Raw genomic sequence first — 25952 nt, forward strand, 5'->3', positions numbered from 1 at the left:
ACCAGGGAAAGGTTTCAAAGCTGGGAAAATGGGTTCCGCATAGACTTTCCGTCGCCAACCTTCAGCAGAGAGTAAATGTGTGTTCTTAGCTGCTGCAACGGCTTGAAAATGAAAGTTTTTTGAACCGTATCGTTACTGGTAATGAAAAATGGGTCCTTTACAATAATCCTGTTCGCAAACGCCAATGGTTAGATAAAGATGAAACACCAGAACCGACCCCTAGAGATGGCCTTCACCCCAAGAAGATTCTCCTGTCTATTTGGTGGAATATGGCCGGTATTGTTTATTATGAACTTCTGGAGCCAAACCAGACGATAACTGCTGATTATTATTCCCATCAGCTACCAAAACTGAATGAGACCCTTAACAAAAATCGACCGTCTTTAGTGAATAGACGCAAAGTTTTGTTTCACTACGACAACGCAAGACCTCATACCGCAAGGCAAACATTAGGCAAGCTGAACGAGCTCGGATGGGAGCTAATGCCGCAACCACCATACTCTCCGAAAATTACACCTTGTAATTATCCCCTTTTTCGTGGGCTTCAATCCCATATGAATAACAAGAACTACTCTTCAAAAGAAGCTGTAAAAAGGGATATCGAAGCGTATTTTGGCTCCAAGGACAAACAATTTTTTGAGCAGGGAATTAAAAATTTGCCTAAACGTTGGCAAGACGATGTAAATAATGAAGAAAAATATATTATTGATTAATAAATACCTTAAACATCTTTTTCATTTATTTTAAAACCACATTTAAAAAACGCATGAACTTATGGGCTGACCTGATACATATCTTATCAATCTGCTATGACATTAAATAATTCAAAATTTAATGATTACAACTCGCAAACTATTATCATAGATAATATATGTATGTAGAAATGTACTTGCCAGGGTGAAAACGAATGGCGGCATGAAGATTACCGAGCATAGTAGTTTCGACATGGCTGCACGAAGTAAGGCGGAGGACCGTTAATTCGCCTATTGATATTTTTGATGTTCGCAGCTAAAAAATAGATACATTTTCACATTAAATTAAAACAAAATTAAATATAATTCCATCTGGGGTTTTACCAACGTTGCTAAATAACACGTTGCGTTGCATGTTGCCTAACGACGGCAGTTGTAATAATCACTTTACAGCCGCAGTAGAGAGTTTCTGGCTGGCACACTTGAATCACGGCATTGTCATTTCGTATAGTGCTGCTCTCACTGGCACCTCTACATTTCAACTTCTAACAATCCGACACAGAGGCATTTGTGAAGTGTGTCGACGCTGCTCCATGATTTTGTAGTTCTACAGTAAACGGCAAACTGTTCAGTTTATCTAGTAAATTTTATCGCAACTGCGCGCAAAGTGATTTTATATTTAAAATTTGTGAGAAAGAAAAAAATATAAAAATTAAAACTTTTGAAAGTAAAGTGAAGTTTTAAGGCGGCAAAAAGATGACAACGAAATTTATAATCAACGACGTTCCATACATCGGTAAATATGAAAATGCTCACGAAGATTAGAAGATATTAGTTTGGAATTAACATATTTTTAGTCAATCTGACAAACTTTCCACCGGATATCACCCTGAATACTTTTATTCGAGAGCACGCGCAGTTGACGGCGACCAAATATATGTGTTTAGAAGGCGGTTGTGGTGCTTGTGTGTGTGTTGTCAAAGGTAAACATCCCGTCAGCGGTGAACTACGTGCATGGGCCGTAAATTCAGTAAGCTGGAATTTCATCACATAAATTTCTTCTTAAAAAATTAAAGAAAACAATCTTATTAAAAGTGCTTGACGCTGCTGAACACTTGTTCGGATTGGGAGATCATAACAGCTGAGGGAATTGGCAATAAAGGTTTTGGCTACCATCCGATTCAAAAACGTTTGGCCAAGATGAATGGCACACAATGTGGTTTCTGTTCGCCGGGTTTTGTAATGAATATGTATGGCCTACTTCAGTCGAAAGGTGGAACAGTCACAATGGCGGAAGTTGAGAATTCCTTTGGAGGCAACATTTGCCGCTGCACTGGGTACCGTCCGATATTAGATGCTATGAAATCCTTTGCCATCGACAGTACTATTGAAGTTCCGGAGGAATGTCAGGATATTGAAGACTTCGAGCTCATCTCTTGCCCAAAAACAGGGTTGCAATGTGCGCGTAGCTGTCAAAAGTCGCTAAATACTTTGGTCTACGCCGACGGTACGCAATGGAATTGGCCACGAACGCTCCCCGAGCTATTTGATGCCCTCTCTAAAGTAGGCAATGATGAGTTTATGCTGGTCGCAGGAAATACAGCGCATGGTGTTTATAGGCGTTCATTAAACCTAAAGCATTTTATTGATATCAATGCAGTGCCTGAGCTGAAGCATCACTCTATTACCAGTGACTTATTGACATTGGGTGGTAATCTTAGCTTGACCGAAGCGATGGACATTTTCTTAAAAGCCGCTAAGAAGTCTGGTTTCGAGTACTGCCAACAGTTGTGGCAACATTTCGATTTGATTGCAAATGTACCAGTACGCAATGTGAGTATTGCTAGTTTCACCTTTAAGATTTTATTTAATTGGTAAATGTTGGAAGTGAGGCAGCGTAGTAAACGCTTTTAACATTCCGGCTGCTTAAACAATCATACATAAATATCTATATATACATAAATGTAATATGTTGCAGTCTAACAAGATATATAAGTATACGTAGCCATACAGATCACTATATACGAGTATACCTACATATGAATATGTATATACTTATCTCTCCATTTTACGTACTTATATTCATACACATATATGTATGTACATATATATATTTATATATATGTTATGTACATATGGAAATATTTCTAATATTTGATTTCAAAATTGATTAAATAGTTGGCGTTGGAAGTGAAACGGAGAATTAACACTCATAACATACAATTTATTATATATGTACTTAGAGCGGTTTTTCATATGTGTATATATCCATGTGCGTAGTGTATACCTATATCCACACATAGAAGTGCATGTGTTTCTAATTTTTAATTGTAAATGTTGATTTATGCCGGCATTCACACAGCGGCCACTTTTAGTGATTATTACACGTTGTCATTAGTGGTGACCGCTGTTTGATTGCAAGCATCCCTGCGAGAAAAGTGACAGTCATTTCTGAAGTCAGTCAGAAAACAATAGAAGTCCCCCAAATAGCGGTAGTTAAGAGCCTTGCAAAGAGCACGCATTTTTCTAACTACTTAAAATAAAAATATATTTTATTCAACAGAGTTAAAAAAAATGTTTTTATCCCTTTCAAAGAATTTGAAAGAAAGTTATCTTACTATCACATAATTCTCTCCAATCACAAAATAAAAAATTCCATGCAATGGAGTTGACAAAAAACGCTACTTTTGAAATTACGTCGTATGAATTAAAAAAGTAATTAATTCCTTTCATAACATTCGACACTCTCGATGTACGGCTTGTTGTCAGCGACGATGTATCTACACAAAAGGCTATGGAATTGACAACAAAAACTGCTTTTGAAATTACTTCTAATATTGAAATAGTACTATAATTTTATTCTTTTGCTGTGGGCTGAAAGAATCGATTACTAATTACAATTCCTTCTAATTACGCGTAATTTTGTCCCGAAAGGATTCATTACGACCCAGCTCTGTATATGAGTACATATTCATACAAAAATTGGATTTTTCAATAGAGGCGCTCGAACTTTCACACCGTATAGTAATTTTCTTCGCAAAGCTGCGGATGTCAAATTTAGCATATAATTATTCATTATTATAGATTCAATAACGCTATTCGATTCAATACCGCGTTGGAATTATTAAAATTTAGTATCAAAATCACTATTCTCTTCGCCAAACCTTATAAGAGTTTTCAGCAGACCAAACTCACGCCAAGAAAATCTGGGTTCGATAGTACGAATGCTGCCATTCAAAAGTAGAGGAATTTATATTTAATTGACCAAAATATTTCATGTAGGCTTAAAAACTTTCAAAAAATAATACCAAAAATTCCTGTTCAGAAAAGAGTAATGTAATGTGCACAATAAACATTTTTATTCGATCTACCGTTCATAGCATTTTCAAAATAAAAGGCATAACTTCAACAAGAGATTTTCATTACTTCTGAAATTGAAAACGCCATGCAGCGTCATTCTCAACTCCCTCTCAAACAATAGCGGAACGGATGGAGTTCATCTCATCTCATCTCATCCTTTAGTCCAAGCATTTGCGTTAACATGAAAGAAATATCAAATTACTGTACTATAACACATTATTATTTATATATGTATAAACAATAAAGCTCACGTTAAAGTTAAATAAATAAATTCGCACTCATATACGAGTATACTTATACATACATATATAATTAGTTACATATATTCGGCCGCCATAGCCGAATGGTTGGTGCGTGACTACCATTCGGAATTCACAGAGAGAACGTAGGTTCGAGTCTCGGTGAAACACCAAAATTAAGAAAAACATTTTTCTAATAGCAATCGTAACTCGGCAGGCAATGGCAAACCTCCAACCTCGGCCATGAAAAAGCTCCTCATAAAAATATCTGCCGTTCGGAGTCGGCTTGAAACTGTAGGTCCCTCCATTTGTGGAACAACATCAAGACGCATACCACAAATAGGAGGAGCTCGGCCAAACACCCAAAAAGGGTGTACGCGCCAATTATACATATATGTATGTTATTTGAAAATTTTAGTTCGCAAAAGCAAAACACAGTCTATATTGTGAAGCGTTTATTGGACGTATATTTAATTATATTTTTCAGACTGGAACCCTCGCGGGAAATATCAGTGTAAAAAAATACCACCCAGAATTCCCCTCGGATATTTTCATAACATTCGAAGTTCTCGATGTCCAACTTGTTGTCAGCGAAGATGTATCTACACAGAAGACCATCTCACTGAAAGAGTATCTATCATTAACCAATAATAAGATTGTCATAATTGCATTCGAGTTAAAACCCTACTCAAAAGAAAATTTCGTTTTCGATTCGTATAAAGTAAGATAGTTATTGAAATGATACAACCATAAGAATTCTCTCAATTCTCGAATAATATTTTAGATAATGCCACGAGCTCAAAACGCTCATGCTTATGTCAACGCTGCTTTTTTAATAGATATGGATCCATTTGTGGGGAAAGTTAATTCTGGTCGTATTTGTTTTGGAGGTATACATCCCGAGTTTGTTCATGCCACAGCAATAGAATCTGTCTTAGCTGGACAGAATTTATTTGAGAAGGGCACTGTTTCAAATATTTTCAAAAACCTGATTGCCCAACTGAAACCCGACGATGTTCTTCCGGACGCCTCTCCCGATTTCCGAAAAACTCTAGCTGGAGGTTTGCTTTATAAGAGTTTGTTGAAGATTGCGCCAACAGACAAAGTGAAAGATGAATACAAGAGTGGTGGCAATTTACTTCAACGACCCCTCTCATCCGGAATGCAATCATTCGAAACAAATGAAAAAAATTACCCAGTTACACAGGCAGTAGAAAAAATTGAAGGTGAAATAATCAACTACTTTTATATTTGAATGTAAGAAAATAGTAACAAATAACAATTAATAACACATCTAGCTATGATTCAATGTTCCGGTGAAGCCACCTATATGAATGACATACTCACTACTTCCAATTCCGTATACTGTGCATTCGCTAATGCAACAAAAGTTGGAGCAAATATTGAACAGATTGATGCGTCCGAGGTTTTGCAAACTCCAGGGGTCATTGCCTTTTACTCGGCTAAGGATATTCCTGGAAAGAATTTGTCATGCGACCCATCATTTGGGTATGAAACTGAAGAGATATTTTGCAGTGGGATTGTTAAATATTACGATCAGCCTTTGGGCGTTGTAGTGGCTATTACAAGTGATATTGCAAATCGTACCGCCACTAAAGTGAAAGTGACCTATTCCAACAGCACCCGCAATATTTTACCCACCACTGCACATGTGTTTGAAGCACAAGAAATGGACCGTGTCAATAAGATAAAGTCCTCGCAATTTGATGATATAAAACTCTTAGAAACACCGGACATCAATGCCAAGGGTCTTTTTGAAATTGGTGGACAATATCATTTTACTATGGAACCTCAAACTACCATAGCTATTCCGTTTGAAGAAGGTCTTCAAGTTTGGACAGCAACACAGTGGATGGACCATACTCAATGTGTAATCGCAAAAATGCTACAGGTTAAAGTAAATGATGTTCAACTAAAAGTACGTCGCCTCGGTGGCGGATATGGCAGTAAGATTTCGCGTGGTAATCAGGTTGCATGTGCTGCTTCTCTAGTTGCCCACAAACTAAATCGGCCAGCGCGCTTTGTGCAGACTATTGAATCCATGATGAACTCGAATGGAAAACGATGGGGTTGTCGCTCTGATTATGAGTTTCATATTAAAACCAATGGGAAAATTATAGGGCTTAAGAATACATTCTATCAGGATGCGGGGTATACGCTTAATGAAAATCCTATCAAAGGACATTCGGTTGCATGCGCGAAAAACTGTTACGAGCTTCCTGACTCAAGTACAAAAATCGTGGCCGAGGCTGTTATAACGGATGCTCCCAGTTCGACTTGGTGCCGTGCTCCAGGTTCGGTGGAAGGGATTGCGATGATCGAAAATATTTTAGAACACATTGCATTTGAAGCGAACATAGATCCCGCCGATGCACGATTAGTAAACTTGAAACCTGGAAATAAAATGGAAGAATTATTGCCACGATTCATTAAGTCAACTGAATACCGAAAGCGGCGAAATGAAATCGATGATTTCAATGAGAAAAATCGTTGGGTAAAACGTGGTCTAGGCTTAGCCATTATGGAATACCCAGTTTTTCTATTTGGTCAATACCCAGCCACTGTATCGGTATATCACATTGACGGTACTGTAGTGATATCGCATGGAGGAATAGAGATGGGTCAAGGTATGTGGAATAAAGTGTATGGAATTAAGTTAACTATTTGATTTTAATAGGTATGAACACGAAAATTGCCCAAGTGGCAGCCCATACGCTTGGAATACCACTATCTTTTATAAGGATTGAGTCAAGTGACACTATTAATGGTGCTAATTCGATGGTGACTGGCGGCGCAGTTGGTAGCGAAAGTCTTTGTTTTGCAGTTCGTAAAGCTTGCGAAACTCTCAATGAACGTCTTAAGCCAGTTAGAGACGCACTTGGTAAAGAAACTAGTTGGTTGGATGTTGTTCAACAGGCTTGGGGAAAGGCTATAAATATGATCGTTAGTGATCAATATAAAAAGGGTGACATGGAGAACTACAACGTATATGGTTTGGCATTAACCGAAGTTGAAGTGGATATCTTAACGGGTAATAACCAAATAAGACGTGTTGACATATTGGAAGATGCTGGCGAGAGTCTAAGTCCACATATTGACATTGGTCAGGTGGAAGGTTCATTTATCATGTTGTTGGGTTACTGGCTCACGGAACAATTGATCTATGACCGACAAACAGGGCAACTTCTTACTAATCGGACATGGAATTACAAACCTCCTGGAGCAAAGGATATTCCTATCGATTTTCGTGTAGAATTATTGCAAAGAAATCCAAATCCAGCAGGATTCATGCGTTCTAAAGCGACCGGTGAGCCACCTTGCTGTCTAGCGGTCAGTTCAATTTTCGCCATACAACACGCTATACAGTCTTCTCGAAAAGATGCCGGTCTCAAAAGAGAATGGGTTCGATTAGGAGCTCCAACAACGCCTGAGACTATTGTTTTGAATGCAGGCACTGATATTTCAAAGCTCTCATTAGACTAGCGTATTACGCCGGTCAGTTTACTTGCCGTATGTTTAAGAATTGCATTGGTGGTTGGGAAATATAAATAAATCAAAAACAAATATTGCATTCGAATAGATATGTACATACATATGTATATACTTCGGAAGTTTTCAAAACCCTACGTATGTATATACTGTAAAGGTATTGCATTAATACTGTATGAATACTGTGTTATAAGTTATGCTTTGCAACAGTGTTGATGTTTTGTAACATTTTATTAAGTATTACTCACGAGTCGGGATGGCGACGTCGGGATTATTAATTCTTTGATACACAATGTTAGGTGAGTAATCGAATATGGTATAATACGTGTCCGTTTGTTCCGATAAGTTTTATTCCTTCCGAATGTTTCCGCATGGGGGCCTCAATTCAAATTAGCACCTAGTAGCTGCTCCTGTTGCCAGGTATAAGTTTCTAACCTACGAAATCTTAACAATGATTGTTTTCAACTGTACGCACTTTTACGCTCTCTAACTTTTTGGTATGTGAATTCAAACATTTTTATTAGGCTGTTCAATTACGGCATCAAATAACTGACAGATGTTTATAAACTCTCGGCACGATTTTACGAAAGCTGCGTAGGTTGTTGATTCTGCTTGAGGCGACCCTGTAGAGAAAACTTGGCCTAGAGAAAACGAATCCGTTTCACTAGTTTGTTAGACTGGCTCAAATATAATTTTTTTTTGTTTTTGTAGTAAATGTTAAACTTTCACGAGAGTAGTTACATTATCACTATCAGATATCACCTTTTATAGATCCTAATGAGACAAACGCCTTCAGAGGGTGATAATGCTAAAACCGAAAAGTAAGCTTAACTAAAACCGATTGATCCTGGAGCATGGTTGGAATAGTTTTTTCAAAATAAAATATAACTAGTATGTAACCCCGGAAAATCGGGTGGGCTTTTTTCCCACGGAAAGTAAACAGCATATGTGACACTTTTATGTATTAAAAGTTATGAGGATTAGAAAACTGTATATTTTTATTCATATGTAATATGTAAGAACTTATGCATATAACATTTTTTGTCTCTCTCTCCTCATTTTTTAAAACTATTTAAAATTTTGAATTTTGCAAAAAGGATCAAACGCACACAATATTTTTAAATACATACTACATACGTTTATATATTGTAATTCAATTGTACCATATATGAACGAAAACAAAAGTAGATGCTTCTACCAATCATATCCAATACGTGACGTTTCAAACATTTATCACTTACTTACCTGCTCTATTCCTCCACTTAAAGTAGGAACTCTTCTTGGTCGTCCTCTAGGCACATTTTAAAATTAAATATGGATGTACTTTTTTCTTAAAATAAATTCTATATTGCCTCTGTCCAAAACTCTTTCTAATTTGCACTGTTACCGTTGTTTTAAGTGAATTGACAAATTTCAAGTCAATTGTCAATTCATACCAATTATTGCCATCACAACAAAATTTTGAAAAAAAATTCGCAGCACCCGTTAGAACTATGTTCATGAATACATATTTATTAGTAAAGAGAACAAAACAAAACAATTAAAGAGTTCTTTGCCTATACAATGCTGTGCTCATTAGAAAGAGAGCTAAACAAAGCAAACGTACTCATATACATATATGAGTATATTTGTGTGTCAAATCGCTTTGCATAGACATCGCTGTTATCAATATGAAAATTTTGCTAACTTTACACGCAAATATTACATGAACAAATTAACCAATTTTAATTTTTATAATTTTCCGGAAATATGCTCATCAAAACCTTTCTTTTGATATATATTTCATATCTGTACATATTGTAGTTTAGTCAGAATAAGGGCCATGTTTTAAAATAATACTATAGATGAAAATAATTCAGAAGGTGTGGCTAACATCAGGAATCAGCTGGTTTGCTTACGTAACAGAATATGTGTCAGCGGTTTGTTTATTACAAAATGAAAATTGTGTTGATGATATAAGAAACAATTAACGCAGCCCTTGCTCATGTGACTTCGTTGCGGTCTGCGTAAATAACTGTGGATTTTGCTGTCGAATCTCCGATGGCAGAGCAACCGAAGTTATTCTCAATTTTACTTCGAATAGCCAAACATTGTAGTTCATCATCCTTGGCGGCAATGCGTTCGACTGGCACGTTAAAGAAAGCGCAGGAGGATGTCACAATGAATGTATTGATACGTGCCGTCGCATGTGTGCATGATTTCTTCTGTATTTTTGGGACGACACTTGGGAAGACGAAATCTTGCATACTACCTTCATTGCTATTGTGCCGGACTTACCGTAAGTGGAGAGTTGCTGACTTTTGTTCGTTCCTATACAAATACAGGCAATCCAGGTGCCAGTCAAATGCATTGTCGCAACGGACTCATTTTGGCAGGCCTATTAAGCAGCATTAACCTGAAGAGATTGTTTAGGCGATTAAACATTGGTCAATGAAAATTGCTGGTGCATAGGGTGATTGAATAAATTGTCTGGCGAAAAAAGTTTTGTCGCTCGTGTAAATGCTGTAGGTGAACAACTTGTCAATCGATTCTCGCCCGTCATGTGAAAGCTGTCTGATGGTCTCTGTGCGGTAGCAATGGATTTTCCTGCAGGGGAAATGAACTAAGATTAACATAACTATTTGACGACGGCGAATATATCGCCGTTTCGCGTTCTGTTCCGCTATAGTAATTGAAAGTTTGTATGTTTGTTGATTATAATTATAATGTTCTCATATTATTAACTTGTATAGAAGTACATGTATACAAATATCTTATATGCATACATATATACTTGCATATGCAAGAGAATGATGGTTTATAAAGGAGCGCACAATTGGAAGAGAAATTAATTTTATAAATTTTGTCGCTCAGAACGGACGTGTTAGGAGGCTCGTTTTCTAGTAAAAAATAAATCCTTTCCTCCACAATTCCAAAAAATATATTTTTTATTTTAAATTTGTTTAGACATTGCACATATTTAAGCAATAGAAACGGCGAAATGACAACAAAGTTTATTATCAACGACCGATTATACACTTGTAAGTAATTATAACAGGCCTGCCAATACGTTTTCTATTTATTATAAAATTTTACTACGCAGTTAAGTTATCCAATCTTCCATCGGACATTACTTTGAACACCTTTATCCGAGAGCATGCGGGACTATCAGGTACTAAATTTATGTGTCAAGAAGGCGGATGCGGAGTATGCGTTTGCGTGGTTACGGGTAAACACCCAGTTACTGGCGATGTGCACACTTGGGCCGTCAACTCAGTAAGTAAAAGTTTCACCATATTCTGAAAACATCAAATACCTATTTAAAAATATTTCTTCGCTATACTTAAAGTGTTTGACATTACTGAACACTTGTGCAGATTGGGAGATAACCACTATTGAGGGGATTGGGAGCAAACGTATGGGCTATCACCCGATTCAAAAACGTTTGGCTAAGATGAACGGCACTCAATGTGGTTTTTGCTCGCCAGGTTTTGTTATGAATATGTATGGGTTACTGAAATCTAAGGGAGACAAAGTTACCATGGAGGAGGTGGAGAATTCTTTTGGTGGCAACATTTGTCGATGCACTGGATACCGTCCCATATTAGATGCCATGAAATCTTTTGCAATCGACAGTACTATCGAAATTCCTGAAGAGTGCTTTGACATTGAAGACCTCAGGACTAAAACATGCCCCAAGACTGAGACTTCATGTAACAGATCTTGCATCAGCCTGACAAAGCGGCCGCCAATGAAATATGAGGATGGTAGCCAATGGTTCTGGCCGAAATCATTATCTGACGTTTTCTGTGCTATAGAGCAATCGAAAGGTTGCAAGTATATGCTGGTGGCCGGTAATACTGCTCACGGCGTCTTTCACCGCGAATATACTATTAAAACATTTATCGGCGTGAATGGAGTACCTGAACTGTGCCAATATAGTATTACTCCAAATGCCGTAACCTTAGGTGGCAATTTAAGTTTATCCCAGACAATGGAAATATTTCAAGAGGCAGCCAAATATAATGGCTTTGAGTACTCTAAACAACTTTGGAACCATTTCGATTTAATTGCAAATGTACCTGTTCGCAATGTGAGTACGCACGCGTTCATCAAACGTGACTTGTTTATAATTGCGATTTATCGCTATCGCTCTGATATGTTATCATAAGTGGTTAGAATGCTATGCAATATTTATCGAAGTACACTGTGTTTTGGTTTTTAGATGGGCACCTTGGCTGGTAACCTAATGATGAAATACTACCACAACAGCTTCCCCTCTGATATTTTTGTTCTTTTTGAAGCATTAAATGCTCAAGTGATAGTCCAAGAAAGCGCGACAAAAGAGAAGACAGTAACGATCACAGAGTTTTTGAAAACTCCAATAAAGGGTAAAGTTATTAGAGCATTCATTCTTCCACCATATTCGTTAAAGAGATATATATTTGATTCCTACAAGGTATGCTTTAATCTTATGTCTACAGAAACTTTGAAAAAAAAAAATTATATTATCTTAAACTTTAGGTTATGATCAGGGCACAAAATGCGCATGCTTATGTTAATGCTGCGTTTCTCATAAATATTGAGAGACCAAGCTTCAGAGTAAAATCTGCCCGCATCTGTTTTGGTGGCATAAATCCTGACTTCATCCACGCAACTGAAATCGAAAAAATACTAGAAGGAAAACAATTATATGATCCAGAAGTTGTAAGACGGATTTTTGTGGCAGCCAGAAATCACATCGTTGCTGATGCAGTTTTACCTGATGCTTCGCCCGACTATAGGCAGAAACTAGCTTGTGGGCTACTCTATAAAACCATTTTGAAAAATACACCAGACAGCACAATTCCAGCAAAGCTACGTAGTGGAGCAGAGATTCTGAAGCGTCCAGTATCATCAGGTAGACAAGTATACGAAAGAATAGAAGATGATTCACCTGTACACCAAGCAATTGAAAAATACGAAGGTGTAATGCAGACAGCAGGGGAAGCCACTTATGCCAATGATGTACCCGTTCAGCCACACCAGTTGTGGGCAGCTTTCGTTACGGCCAAGAAAGTAGGAGCTACGGTAGTTGACATTGACACCTCAGAAGCATTCAAACTACCTGGAGTTGTTGACTTTCTAACTACTAAAGATATACCTGGAAAAAATACGGTTTGTGGAAACGAGCCCATGTTCTTTAAAGAGAATGAGGAACTATTTGCTAGTGGTGCCACAAAATTTTACAATCAACCAATAGGTGTAATAGTGGCTGACTCTAATGCCACTGCCAATGCGGCTGTTAAACTAGTGAAGCTCACTTATGCTGGCAAAGCAGACGAAGTTTTCCCCACACTTCATGATGTTCTGAACAGTGCTTGCTCAGATAGAATTAACCATACTATTAAGTCCCTCATCGAAAATCTAAAAATTGAAGACGATTATGATGTACATGGTTCGGGAAAATTAGATTTGGGCTTGCAGTACCACTACTTCATGGAACCACATACTTCCGTAGTAATTCCGTTTGAAGGTGGATTGGAAGTGTATGCCGCCACTCAGTGGATGGACCTGCTCCAAGGAGCTCTTACAGAGTTGCTGGGAATGAAAACTAATGAAGTTCAAGTTAAGGTACGGCGATTGGGTGGTGGCTATGGTGGCAAGGCGACCCGGAGTCTTCCAGCTGCTTGCGCCGCCGCATTGGCTGCCTTTAAGCTTAACCGTCCGGTACGTTTTGTCCAATCTATAGAATCGATGATGAATGTTCTTGGAAAACGATGGGCTTTCCATTCAGATTACGACTTCTACGTTAAAAGTACGGGAAAAATTGTAGCACTGCGTAATGCATTTTACGAAGATGCAGGCTGTCTTCCTAACGAATCTCCAATGGGTCACACAGTTTTGCTCGGTAAAAATTGCTATGAATTTAGTGATAACTACAAGTTGGATGGTTACATGGTCATAACTGATTCGCCTAGCAATACACCCTGCCGTGCACCTGGTTCAGTTGAGGGAATTGCCATGATCGAAAATATTCTCGAACAGATATCTTTTGATACTGGATTAGATCCAGTGGATGTTCGTACTGCTAACTTAATTCCTGGACATAAAATGGGTAAAATTTTGGCACACTTTGTGGAATCAACAAATTACAAAATACGAAAGCAGGAAGTCAAAATTTTCAATGTACATAATCGCTGGTGTAAGAAGGGCCTTGGTATTGCTATCATGGAGTATCATATTGGGTACTTTGGACAGTTTCCGGCTACGTTAGCCATCTATCACGGCGATGGAACCGTGATTATTTCACACGGTGGTATTGAAATGGGTCAAGGAATGAACACCAAGGTCGCCCAGCTGGCGTCTTATGAGTTGGGTATACCATTAAATATGATTCGATTTGAGGGTAGCAATACTATTAATGGCGCAAATAGCATGGTAACTGGAGGCTCAATCGGCAGTGAAACACTCTGCTACGTATGTACAATATATGATAGAATATAATTTTAATTAATCAAACTTAATAAATACCACATTATGTAGGCGGTGCGGAAATGTTGCAACACAATTAACGAACGACTCAAGCCAGTGCGGGAATCCTTAAAAAATCCGACATGGCTCGAAATTATACAGACAGCTTACAGTCAACACATTAGTCTGATTGTAAACGATGATTGCAAACCAAATGATATGGATCCATATACAGTGTGTGCTCTAGGTCTTGTGGAGGTGGAAGTCGACATTCTGACCGGCAATTATCAACTACCGCGCGTAGATATATTGGAGGATGCTGGAGAGAGTTTAAATCCAAATGTGGATATCGGACAAATTGAGGGAGCATTTATGATGGGCCTCGGCTATTGGACTTCAGAAGAAATAGTTGTTGATAGAAATACTGGTGAGCTCAAAACTAACCGTACATGGAATTACAAACCACCTGGTGCTAAAGACATACCAATCGATTTCCGCATTGAAATGTTGCCACGCAGCCCAAATGCGGCTGGGTTTATGCGTTCCAAGGGTAGGCTAGACGGCTCTTATATTTTGTATGTTAAGAACTTGGTAATGATTTATTGCTTACCTTTTCAGCTACTGGTGAGCCAGCTATATGTTTAGGAATAGCTGTGGGCTTTGCTCTGCAGGAGGCTTTACAATCTGCTCGCTCTGATGCTGGGATACCAAATAAATGGATTGCGCTAAGCGCACCGATGACACCCGAACGTGTGTTGCTACAGTCAGGTACTGATTGTAGCATGTTCCAGCTCAAGTAAAGAGAAATCACGTTCAAACAGAATATGAATCCAGAAACTCACTATTGATGTATCAGTTTAAAATATTTTCATATGATCTACTATTAACCACAAATAGTTAATATCAAATAAATAACTTTTTTTGAGATAAAAGTTTCAAGTGTATCGTGCATAACCCATGGGCCGAAAAGTGCCGGACCCAACAAAGAAAACAATTTTTTGTTTTGTTCAAAATAAGCTTTATTCATCAACGTAATTTCCATCAAGAACAACGCAATCATTCATCATTTAAAACGATTTTGTGGATTTTTTGGTGTTTTCTGGTGTTACCGCCTTATTTGGTCGTCTACTGCGTTGTGCATCATCGGTGTCTCTACGACCACATTTAAAGTCAGCAAACCATCGTTTTATTTCAGCTTCCCCATAACACTTTTCAAGCAATTGCTTCGCGTAAACGGTATTTTCCCCCATCGAGAAACAGTGTAAAATTTAAACACGAAGTTCTTTTTGATCCATTGTTTTGAAAATAGTTTTTGAAACTTTGCGTCTTGCTTAGCTGATTCGCGATTTGTGATAGATTATGGTATATCATTATTCACAAAAAATTAAATTTATCTTCTGAAATGAAAATTATAATTAGATATATTGAAATGTTCAAACAAGAAATTATAGTCAGAGAAAAAAGTTGAAACATATACCAATGGATAGCATACGTGGAGACAGTTTGCACAATGTATTAAAACAGATACATAAGTGAATAGGTGCAGGTAAAATTAATCACACTATTTTACCTGTATTAATAATAGTGTGTTAGAACGGGAGAAATATATTTTTACATAAGGCGTTTTTCAATAAGTGCGCTTCAACTTTTTTCCGATAGGGAGGGCGAACGACACAATATTTTTTATTTTTCGCTTGTCATTTGTAAACTTCATTAGTATACATTTCATCATGGAACGCTACACACTTGAGCAACGATTGCAAATCGTGCAAATTTTTTATGAAAATAATCGTTCTGTTGCTGCTACTTTAATCCAGATTTTTTCCAAAAAATCATCTTCAGTGATGAAGCTCACTTTTGGCTCAATGGCTTTGTAAACAAGCAAAATATGCGTTACTGGGCAGAAAGCAATCCACACGTGATTCATGAGGCACCGTTGCATCCCGAAAAAATCACTGTTTGGTGCGGTTTACATGCCGGCGGCGTAATTGGCCCATATTTTTTCGTTGACGAGAACGATCGCCACGTTACTGTGAATGGAAATCGATACCGCGACATGATAACAAGCCGGCGACGATTTGTGAGCTCAGAGCCAATATTAAACGCGAAATTGCTGGAATTTCGGCCGATTTATGCAAAAGAGTGGTCGAAAATTGGGTTCAACGATCGGACTTCGTAAAACGTGCACGCGGTGGTCATGCAAAAGAAATCGAATTTCATACTTAAATGTATATGTTCAAACTCGATAATAAAAAAAATTAGTTAAAAAGGTCAAACCGTTTGTGTTTTATTCAAAAAAAAAGTTGAAGCGCTCTTACTGAAAAACGCTTTATATATAGTCGCACTGTAATGGCAACAATGTTGTTTGTTTGAAAATTGCTATACCTATATATTATGAATATAATCGCGTAATTGAATAGTGTGACGATGAAATACAAAACAATATTGCCGTTCTGTTGCTAAGTTTTTGGTACAAGCAGCTCTGTTTCCATACACATATAAATGTTGAAACGTATAATATAAAAATTGCCCTTGCTGTACCCATACCGAAAGCAAACAAACCAAAAAACCTGGCAGAAGGGTATAGGCCTATTTCCCTTCTAACTTGCCTATCAAAAGCCATAGAAAAAATGATATCTCGGAGACTTATGTAGTATCTTCACACAAATAAGTTTCTGTCAAACCATCCCGCATTTAAGTCCGGAACCAACACATTAAACGCATTACTTCGCTTAGACGAATACATAACCAATAGTATTTCCAGCAGAAACCACACATCTCTTATATCCATAGACATGGAAAAGGCATTCGATAGAGTTGGTTTACACTCCATAATGGATCAACTTTTAGCTTGGAAGTTGGGCCCAAAAATAATAAACTACTTTAAAATCTTTATGCTAAATCGAAAATTCCGGGTTAAAGCAAACCAAACTATAACAGATTGTTGGCCACTGGAAAATGGCTTACCTCAAGGTTCCCCCCTATCTGTCACTCTCTTTCTAGTCGCCTTTGACAAGCTCAGTTGAGTAATCAATGAGAACAAATACTTCAACTATGTCTTTTATGCAGATGATTTATGTATATATGCCAAAGTACAAGACATAACGACATTGCAATCAAAATTCAGTAGCCTTTTAGTAATAACTGGTGTGACATCAGCGGAGCTAAGATATCCATAGCCAAATATAATCATTTATTGTACATATATGCAACAGACATAAGTACTTGCATAAGCTTTGTCGTAAATACAGAAGATACACATTTTAAAAATGTTACATCACTTATAATATAAGGTATATTTTTTAACAACAAATACAACTGTAATGATCACACAAACTACTTGCACAAATCACTACAAAACAGGCTTAATATAATAAAATGTTTAAGCAACATCAAACTTGAAAGCAATACAAATGCACTACTTAATATTGTCAGAGCCACCATTCTCTCGAAAATCGGATTATGGATTATCTCTATACGGCGCCACATCACAAACAAATCTTTCAAAAATTTCATCTATATATGATACCATTCTGCGATTCGTCTGGCGTTAAGCGCTTTTCGCCCCACTCCCATCCTCAACATTCTCATCGAAGCGGGATTTCCGCTAATCAAAGATATAATCAGTTATATATCCGGACGAACGGCAATCAAACTAACACAAAATGATGAAACTGCCTTAAAATCGATAGTAAAAAACAGGCTGAAACGAAAATCACGTAAAATAGCAATAGAAAGGCTAAAAAATATCACCACCAACATAAAGAATCCTCCATGGACGCTACCGACGAACAGCATTCTACTACAGTTAACACAATATAAAAAAGAAATAACTCCGGTGTCCGTATTTCTGCAAAACTTTCAGCGCATACGCAACAATTACCATAATTCGTCCACACTATATATAATACTGACGGCTTCAAATATGTATTAAGTTGTACTCGCCTTCAGCGTTGTTAACGAGAATGCAACACCATCTTCCGCCTTATTACCATATTATTCATCCGTTTTCACAGCCGAAGCAACTGCGGAAAATGGCTTATCTGCAGTTACTCACTTTCAACTTTGACTTCAATAAAAAACATAAACAATAACGATATATTGATATCTCAAATCAGAGATACGCTAATATCAAACCCCGAAAAAAAAGTTGTTTTGGATCCCGTTTTCGGCTTGGACATACATGCCTGACCCACGGCAACCTCTTTCGAAACAACAATCCACAAAACCACGTTTGTCAATTCTGCAAAGAAGAGATACTTTCTATCAAACACATCATTACAAATTGCGAAGCATTGCATTCAATAAGGCAATCAAAATCAAGCCACACAATAGAAGAACTCCTGTCCGAAGTAAACGCAGAAAACATTAAAAGTTGTATGCACTTTATTTACAAAATTAATTTGTACTTTGAAATACAATATAAATGATAACCGAATATTAATATACTTATATAAATACTTATGGTACATAAAGCTGATGGCCTAGCCGCTAATGCTTTAAAATCATTGCGATTGCAATGCATTACTTTTCCAATTTTAAATAAAAAAAAACAAAAAAGATCGCTTAATACAGGTAAAATGGGATATTTTTCACGTTTAATTTTACTACATCTATTCACATATATAATTTAAAAAGTTTCAACATAAGCTATCCTTTTATATATGTTCGAACTTTTTTCTATGACTATATGGTAAATACTAAAACAAGGTATGACTAAATTTTGCTCTCCGTACTTATTTAACGTCGAAATTTCGACGTACGGGCGATCCTTGTATATATTGTATAATTGGCGCGTACACCTTTTTTGAGTGTTTGGCCAAGCTCCTCCTCCTATTTGTGGTGTGCGTCTTGATGCTGTTCCACAAATGGAGGGACCTACAGTTTCAAGCCGATTCCGAACGCCTGATATTTTTATGAGGAGTTTTTTCATGGCAGAAATACACTCGGAGGTCTGCCGAGGGGCGACCGCTATTACAAAAATGTTATGGTAAACCATTATTCACAAAAAATGAATTGATCTTGTGAAATGAAAATTGTAATTAGATATATTGAAATGTTCAAATAAGGAATTGTAATAATTACTATTATTTAAAAATGAATTCAAACCATAGCGAAAGGGGATTTTAATGTTGATTTTGCGGCTCATTCGAAGGGACGAAAATTAATCCTATTAAATATTTGTTAACGAATTTTGTTATATTTTGATCGGAAATATTAGTTTCCTTTAATGATTATTTTCCCCCCAAAGGTTTGCAACGCTTCAATCGCGAGGCATTCAAATGCAGCATTCGTTTCATGCCATAGACCTTTAATTGTTGCATATAGTATTTATTTGCGTTAATTCCACCACAACACCTCCACATAGCACGGACAATCTGCTCTCAAAGCCTTGGAGTATCTGAATCTATTATTACACATATGATCATTAAAATAGGTACCCTTACGTTCATATGGAAAATGCAAGTTTTTTAAATTAATAATAACACATATTCAATTGTATGTGTTTTTTATTTAATCGATTAATATAACAAATACAATGTAAATATTAATTCGAGGATCATTTAAAACTTAAACTAGTGACAATAGGATCAAAAAGGAAATATTCCTGTGGCCATTAAAATAGGTACGAAATAGAAATAGATATGATTCAAAAAGAACTTAACAGATTGTTAACTTAAGAGCTGTTTAAATTATCGAACTTTAATTAATGTCCACTGTGTCAACCAAGATTGTCAATGACTTTTTGTATTCCATTTGGCATAGAATTGATAATCATCTTCTTTAAATTTCCCCAAAGGTTTTCAATAGGGTTCAAGTCGGGTGACTGGCTTGGCCAAACCATAACTTTAACATTATTTTCTAAAAATCTCGTACGAACAAGTTTTTAAAGATTGTTTTTTGTAAAAAATCACCGAAGTGGCATATTCTCCTCAACAATTGGTAGACTTGTCCATTTTATTGGTTATGAAGGTAATAGGTCCTACTCCATACCAATAGAAGCATCCCCAAATCATAAAATTGCCGTCACTGTGCTTGACGACTATAGAGACATATTTTGTATTTTTTTATAAAAGTGGTAAAAATGCAATAACTGCTGCTGCAGAAATAAACACTGTTCACGGAGAGGATACCGTGAGTGTAAGGACTGCGCAAAAGTGGTTTTCAAAATTCCGAAGTGATAACTACGACATGGAGGATGCCCCCCGCGCTGGTCGTCATGTAGTCTTTAACTCTGATGCCTTGCTCGAACTCGTGGAAGCTGAGCCAAACTTGCAGTCGATATGATAGCTCAGAGGTTAAATTCATCGCATGGAACAGTTCACAGCCACCTGGTTCATTAATTTTAAAACCGTTATATCTTAGAAACGGTGATATTTAGGGAACAAATTATTGATACCTTTTTTGTAGATAATTTTATGATCCTCAGTTTTTGTCTGAGTTAATTTTGTCCCATTTTTCTAACCTTTGACCTCGAGTCAATTTTTTTCCCCTGGCTGGATCGATTGGGAGCTTTAAATTTTATTTTTACTTATGTTTTGAAAAATTTAATCCATTTTCAGCTTGTTATGAATTTTAGTAGCTTCGCCCTTACTTTTTCGCCTAACTTGACCGGACTAATAGTCGTTTTTGGCGGTTGGCATACACCCAGGCAAAAAAAGTTTGCGTCCACGTAAAAATTTCACCAAATGAAGGTTATAGGCATGTTTTTATGATGGAACTCCCTTCCCACAGCCCCCAGGCCGCGCCACCACTCTCATTTAATCTAAAAAATCTTGGTTTTTCCTATTTCCCACTATTTATAGCACACTCTAGACTTCATAATCCGCATAAGCTGTTCAACTACGACCCAAATGCAAAGTTCAAAAACGGTTTGAGATAGAAAATTAATAAAAATAATTTTGCTTGATATTTTTCTAATTGGTTGTTTTGATTTTATTCAACGAGGCATAGCAACGGATGTCCGGTACTGTAGTATTATGGTTATTAATTAAAAATTATTTTCAATGAAATTATTGTTTGTAATTCTTTTATATACAAATTCTAAATCCCTCAAAACTACTCCTACGCGAGCGGGGCCGCGGGTTAAATCTTAGTTTTTCCTATTTCCCACTATTTATAGCACACTCTAGACTTCATAATCCGCATAAGCTGTTCAACTATGACCCAAATGCAAAGTTCAAAAACGGTTTGAGATAGAAAATTAATACAATTAATTTTGCTTGATATTTTTCTGATTGGTTGTTTTGATTTTATTCAACGAGGCATAGCAACGGATGCCGGGTATTGTAATAGTATGGTTATTAATAAAAAATTATTTTCTATGAAATTATTGTTTGTAATTATTCTATATACATATCCTAAATCCCTCAAAACTACTCCTACGCGAGCGGGGTCGCGGGTTAAAGCTACTATACATATGTATGTGTGTAAGTGGAGGTTACAATATACACTACGCCTTACAGCATGTGTGCTGTATTTGACTATTTCAAACTGATGCAAGCCATGACACCATACTACAATGGTTGAGAAAGTGACTGTGCCCTTCCGGCAGCTTTCACTTCAGTTTTTTAGATAATAATCTAATTATCGTTTATATATAAATAAAGATATTGCTCAAACCTATACATGTAAACATTAATAACACAGGCCTGCAAAAAAATGGGTTCGGAATGTTCTATAAAAGTGTAGTGTCATTTTCAAAGTAATTTTTTGCCTAGAATCCGAATCCGGGGCTTAAATTGCTATATCACGTCAGGACTTTGAGATATCCTAACCTAAAAGTGCAAAAAACGCTGTTTTTGCCCATTTTTGAGGCTATGTAGCTACGAGGATTTTGCTCTTCATAAAAAAGTAGACGTGGTATTTTAAATTATAAGTCTTCGTCTTTTAAATGCCGTTGATGTTGCTCAAATATCTTAATTTTTCACTGAGATATCGCATTTTAAAGTCTCCAGAAGAAAGACTTATAATTTAAAAGACTATGTTTACTTTTTTATGAAGAGCAAAATCTGCGTGTCTACATAACCTCAAAAATGGGCAAAAACAGCGTTTTTTGCACTTTTAGGTTAGGATATCTGAAAATCCTGACGTGATAGAGCAATTTAAACCCCGGATTCGGATTCTACGCAAAAAACTATTTCGAAAATGACCCTACACTTTCCTAGAACAAAACGTTGTTGACCTGTGTAATTTATGTTGATCGTTGTTCGTTATCCATAACCCAGTTTTGCGATATAGAAAAAACAGCAACAACAGTGGTAAAAGCTGTCATTTGTCATCCCCACGTTTTCTGCATCAGGGATGTGTTATCGAAAGCGAATACAATATTGCATTCTCATTTCCTGGCGTATGATATTATTTTATTATTTCAGTGGCTTTCTACATCCGGAGCTTCTGCCTTGATTTAACAAAATCATTGGGAAATATTGGAATTGTAACTAGTTGGCAACCCGAATTCCTATTTCATTTCTTTTATACTTCAGTTCCTTTCACTTGTATAGATTTAAGTTTAGTGTGTAATAAAACATTGAAACGAACATCACGTTTTTCCTTTCGCTAATCTGGTTTTTTGTCATACAAAGGTTATGGGCCCAGGTGGGGCTCAAGTGCATTTTTACATACAAGGAGAAATCGCAGCTTAGGTGCAGTGATACCGAAACCATTGAACCGATTGAAACGAGATCCCAAGTATAGTGGTCTCAGGAACGGCTTCACTTTGATTGAAGTATACTGTAGTAAAAGACAGTTAATGATCATGGGTGCACCACAGCAAACTGAGAAATTGGATGATAGAAACTACGATTTCTGGTGCCTTCAAATGAAAAGTCTTCTCGTGAATGCAGATCTTTGGGAGATCGCCAGCGGAAGCCATGTGAAGAGTGACGACAAGAAGTTTAACACTAAGGACGAAAAGACGTTGGCGCTTATAATCTTGAATGTTAAATCGTCACAGGTATGTCATATTAAACATGCAGAGGCTTCAAAATAAGCATGGGATAAATTGCAAAATATATACCAGCCGCGTGGTCCAACAAGAAAAGTTACTCTGTATAAATCCCTAATCAACTTAAGTGTGCCTGAGAGTGACACAGTGGCACACCACATAAGGAAATTTTTGATAAACTCTCCGAAATTGGCGTAACAATAAACGATGAATTGCTTGTTCTAATTCTACTTACAAGTTTACCTAAGTCATTCGAGAATTCCTTTATATGTAGCTGGCGAGATTCGCGATTCGTTTCCTACCCTCGAAAGTTTAAAGCCAAAGTTGCTGGAAGAATGGGCGCAACGAATGCAGCTCAAAACAGATCAAAATGGCACCGAAGGTCAAAAAGCGTTTGTGGTGCAGTCAGATCAGAAATATGTGAAGAACAATAGTGGGAAGCAAAATTTTAAAAAGCCCAACAACAAATCTGGTCTTATACTAAGTTTCCACCGCAGCCGGAGTTTGGGTTCTCTGCCGCTATCATGTTCTTAGCGCAAACACGAAACAAAACACCTGTCAAATCCCATACAAAATTAAAACACAACTCCATACCTAAACCCACTTTTCAAAGCGTGTTTTGTTGGGTTTGCGTCTAATTTAATTATTAAGTGGTGGCAATGTTGCTCATTTTCCTCATTTATTATTGCATTCTTATCGAAACATGGCAACAATGATTGCAATTTGTCAATATGACATTTGATTGACGCACCGGCTATCCATTTGGTGAATCTTGCTCAAACGACTGTTATATATATCAAACAACAGGTAAAAAACCGAGTGTTAAACGAATAGAGGCTACTGGTGATGCGCCAATTCCGCAATATGGGCCGGGAATAGTTTTACACGAACATTATTTATATACGGTTGGGGGAACAACTGGCTTTGATTACTCTTGTGAAGTGCATCGCTTAAATTTGCGCACACGAGTGTGGGAATGCGTATATATCTGTCGTCCAGATATACGCGAAGATCCAGAGGGTCGTTATCGTCACGAAGTTGTCTACGATGGGCAATACATATATGTGCTGGGTGGTGGTACATCGAATTTAGTGTATGATTTACAACGCATCCCTGCATTTAATTTAATTACAAACCGATGGGAATATTTCGTCACATTACCCGATCGAACATCACAAACAAATCTAACAATCGAGCGACAAAATTCCGGATATCCAAACCCACGAAAGTGCTTTTCCTGCGTACAGCACACGAAATCGAATGGTGAGGTCGAAGCATTCATTACGGGAGGCTTGCAGGTGCGTAATAATTAAATTTAGTATTATTAAATTATATTTGAAGTTGGATATCCCTTTTCCATTTGCAGGCCGATCAAGTATATTTTTCAGATATATGGAGATTAAATTTTACTACTAAGCAATGGACACTTATAAAAACAGCCTCTCTACCAAAAGCTTTGTACTTCCATGCCGCAGCGCACAGTCAAAATGGTTGTATGTACATATTCGGTGGTATTGAATATGATGAAAAACGTATACGACGGTGCAATGTGGATGACCATACCATTATTAAGTGAAATTTGCTGGGAGGCAGTGTTACATTACAGACCAAATCTCAAATTGAATGGCCACTCACAGCTGCTTAAAATGGGCATACCATTGCGCTTTGCACAGAGATTGTGGCATTCTTCAAAAGCCAAAAGATTATACAATAAATGAAGAGATATATGGTATGGTATGTCATGTAACGAGCAATAAGAAGCGACAATTTTTATGTTTCATTCTAGACATAAAAGCATAATTATTGTTTGCTAACCATTTAGGAATGACATAGTTTCATATGGAAGAAATGGAACCAAAAGAATAAACATAATAAAATAAGACATTAATAATGAGTAAAAATGAAAAAAGCTAATTAATATGAAAATAAGAGTAATTATTTTTATACGCTACATATGTGTACGAGCAGTTGTGGCGATTTTTTTTACAATATGGTTCATACACTGTCAATGGATGCTCAGATCACGAATTCTAGAAAATTGTATCATAAGAGTGGAAGCAGGATCAAGTGGCCAATCGGGCAACCAGACGAACACCAAATTTAAAAGGATAATAGTCTGCCGTCTGATTTAAAGTTCGTATCCATGAGTCTATGCATAATTAAATTCGCTTTTTCCAGATTAACGACATAAACAAATTATTTTCAATAAAGAAAAGATACCAAGTTTTTAAATCAAGGCGGCAGTAATGTGCTAAATAGAGATTGACCTCGAATGCCTGCAGTTTTTTCTGCTTAAAAATTAATATGTGAAATGATATTTAAGTTTTAATGAATTGTGCCTTTTAAAGTTGCACTAAGTGCCTACTACTATCTTTTTTCAAAAATGAATAAAATGTTATTTTATAAAATTATGTATTACAAATTTTATTGTTCTGGTGAAAAGTTGTTTTTCAGATTTAAACCAATTGGACTCTTTGTAGGATATGGCTTCATTAAATGCTGAGAGAGACGAAAAGCAGAGTCCCCTATAATATGGACTGGTATTTTTGTGGATCCATACAGCAAGCTCAATTCATCAAGAAGTGCACAACTTTGCAACTCGCGCTTTAGCGATGATTTTTCAAAAATTCCGGAGTCGTTGCATCTTCCAGGACTGCCGCAATGTATATAAGCAAATCTATATTTTGCGTCTACCAAAGCCAATAGTACTACGGAATACCACCCTTTGTAGTTGTAGTAATCAATGGCTTCTTCCTTTCTTGGATGAATTTC

General features: G+C 36.9%; 2 protein-coding genes and 1 pseudogene across 2 annotated transcripts; all 3 read left to right on the forward strand.

Moving 5' to 3' along the window:
• The first annotated feature begins 1250 nt into the window (after window positions 1–1250).
• On the forward strand, window positions 1251–7977 carry LOC129235954 (uncharacterized). The gene is made up of 7 exons (XM_054870048.1): window positions 1251–1488; window positions 1550–1722; window positions 1788–2525; window positions 4779–5012; window positions 5076–5517; window positions 5590–6939; window positions 6990–7977. The coding sequence occupies exons 1-7, from the start codon at window positions 1449–1451 to the stop codon at window positions 7793–7795; spliced, it is 3783 nt and encodes a 1260-aa protein (XP_054726023.1). The 5' UTR covers window positions 1251–1448; the 3' UTR covers window positions 7796–7977.
• Window positions 7978–8113: 136 nt separating this feature from the next.
• On the forward strand, window positions 8114–15165 carry LOC129235953 (xanthine dehydrogenase). The gene is made up of 8 exons (XM_054870047.1): window positions 8114–10683; window positions 10748–10821; window positions 10884–11056; window positions 11130–11873; window positions 12006–12239; window positions 12305–14239; window positions 14306–14783; window positions 14852–15165. Exons 2-8 carry the CDS (start codon window positions 10782–10784, stop codon window positions 15031–15033), a joined length of 3786 nt encoding a protein of 1261 aa, XP_054726022.1. The 5' UTR covers window positions 8114–10683; window positions 10748–10781; the 3' UTR covers window positions 15034–15165.
• A 7826-nt stretch (window positions 15166–22991) lies between these two features.
• On the forward strand, window positions 22992–25751 carry LOC129253374 (kelch domain-containing protein 10 homolog; annotated as a pseudogene).
• The last annotated feature ends 201 nt before the right edge of the window (window positions 25752–25952 follow it).

This window comes from Anastrepha obliqua, chromosome 1 (genome assembly GCF_027943255.1).
Source record: "Anastrepha obliqua isolate idAnaObli1 chromosome 1, idAnaObli1_1.0, whole genome shotgun sequence".
Taxonomy (NCBI): domain Eukaryota; kingdom Metazoa; phylum Arthropoda; class Insecta; order Diptera; family Tephritidae; genus Anastrepha; species Anastrepha obliqua.

Bases quoted from the DNA above. Each gene is read 5' to 3' on its own strand.
- LOC129235953 (XM_054870047.1), top strand. From the start codon at position 10,782: ATGACAACAAAGTTTATTATCAACGACCGATTATACACTT. The intron at 10,822-10,883 runs GTAAGTAATTAT...TTTACTACGCAG, and splicing joins CAACGACCGATTATACACTT to TTAAGTTATCCAATCTTCCA. The intron at 14,240-14,305 runs GTATGTACAATA...CACATTATGTAG, and splicing joins GCAGTGAAACACTCTGCTAC to GCGGTGCGGAAATGTTGCAA.
- LOC129235954 (XM_054870048.1), top strand. From the start codon at position 1,449: ATGACAACGAAATTTATAATCAACGACGTTCCATACATCG. The intron at 1,489-1,549 runs GTAAATATGAAA...ACATATTTTTAG, and splicing joins CAACGACGTTCCATACATCG to TCAATCTGACAAACTTTCCA. The intron at 2,526-4,778 runs GTGAGTATTGCT...TATATTTTTCAG, and splicing joins CAAATGTACCAGTACGCAAT to ACTGGAACCCTCGCGGGAAA.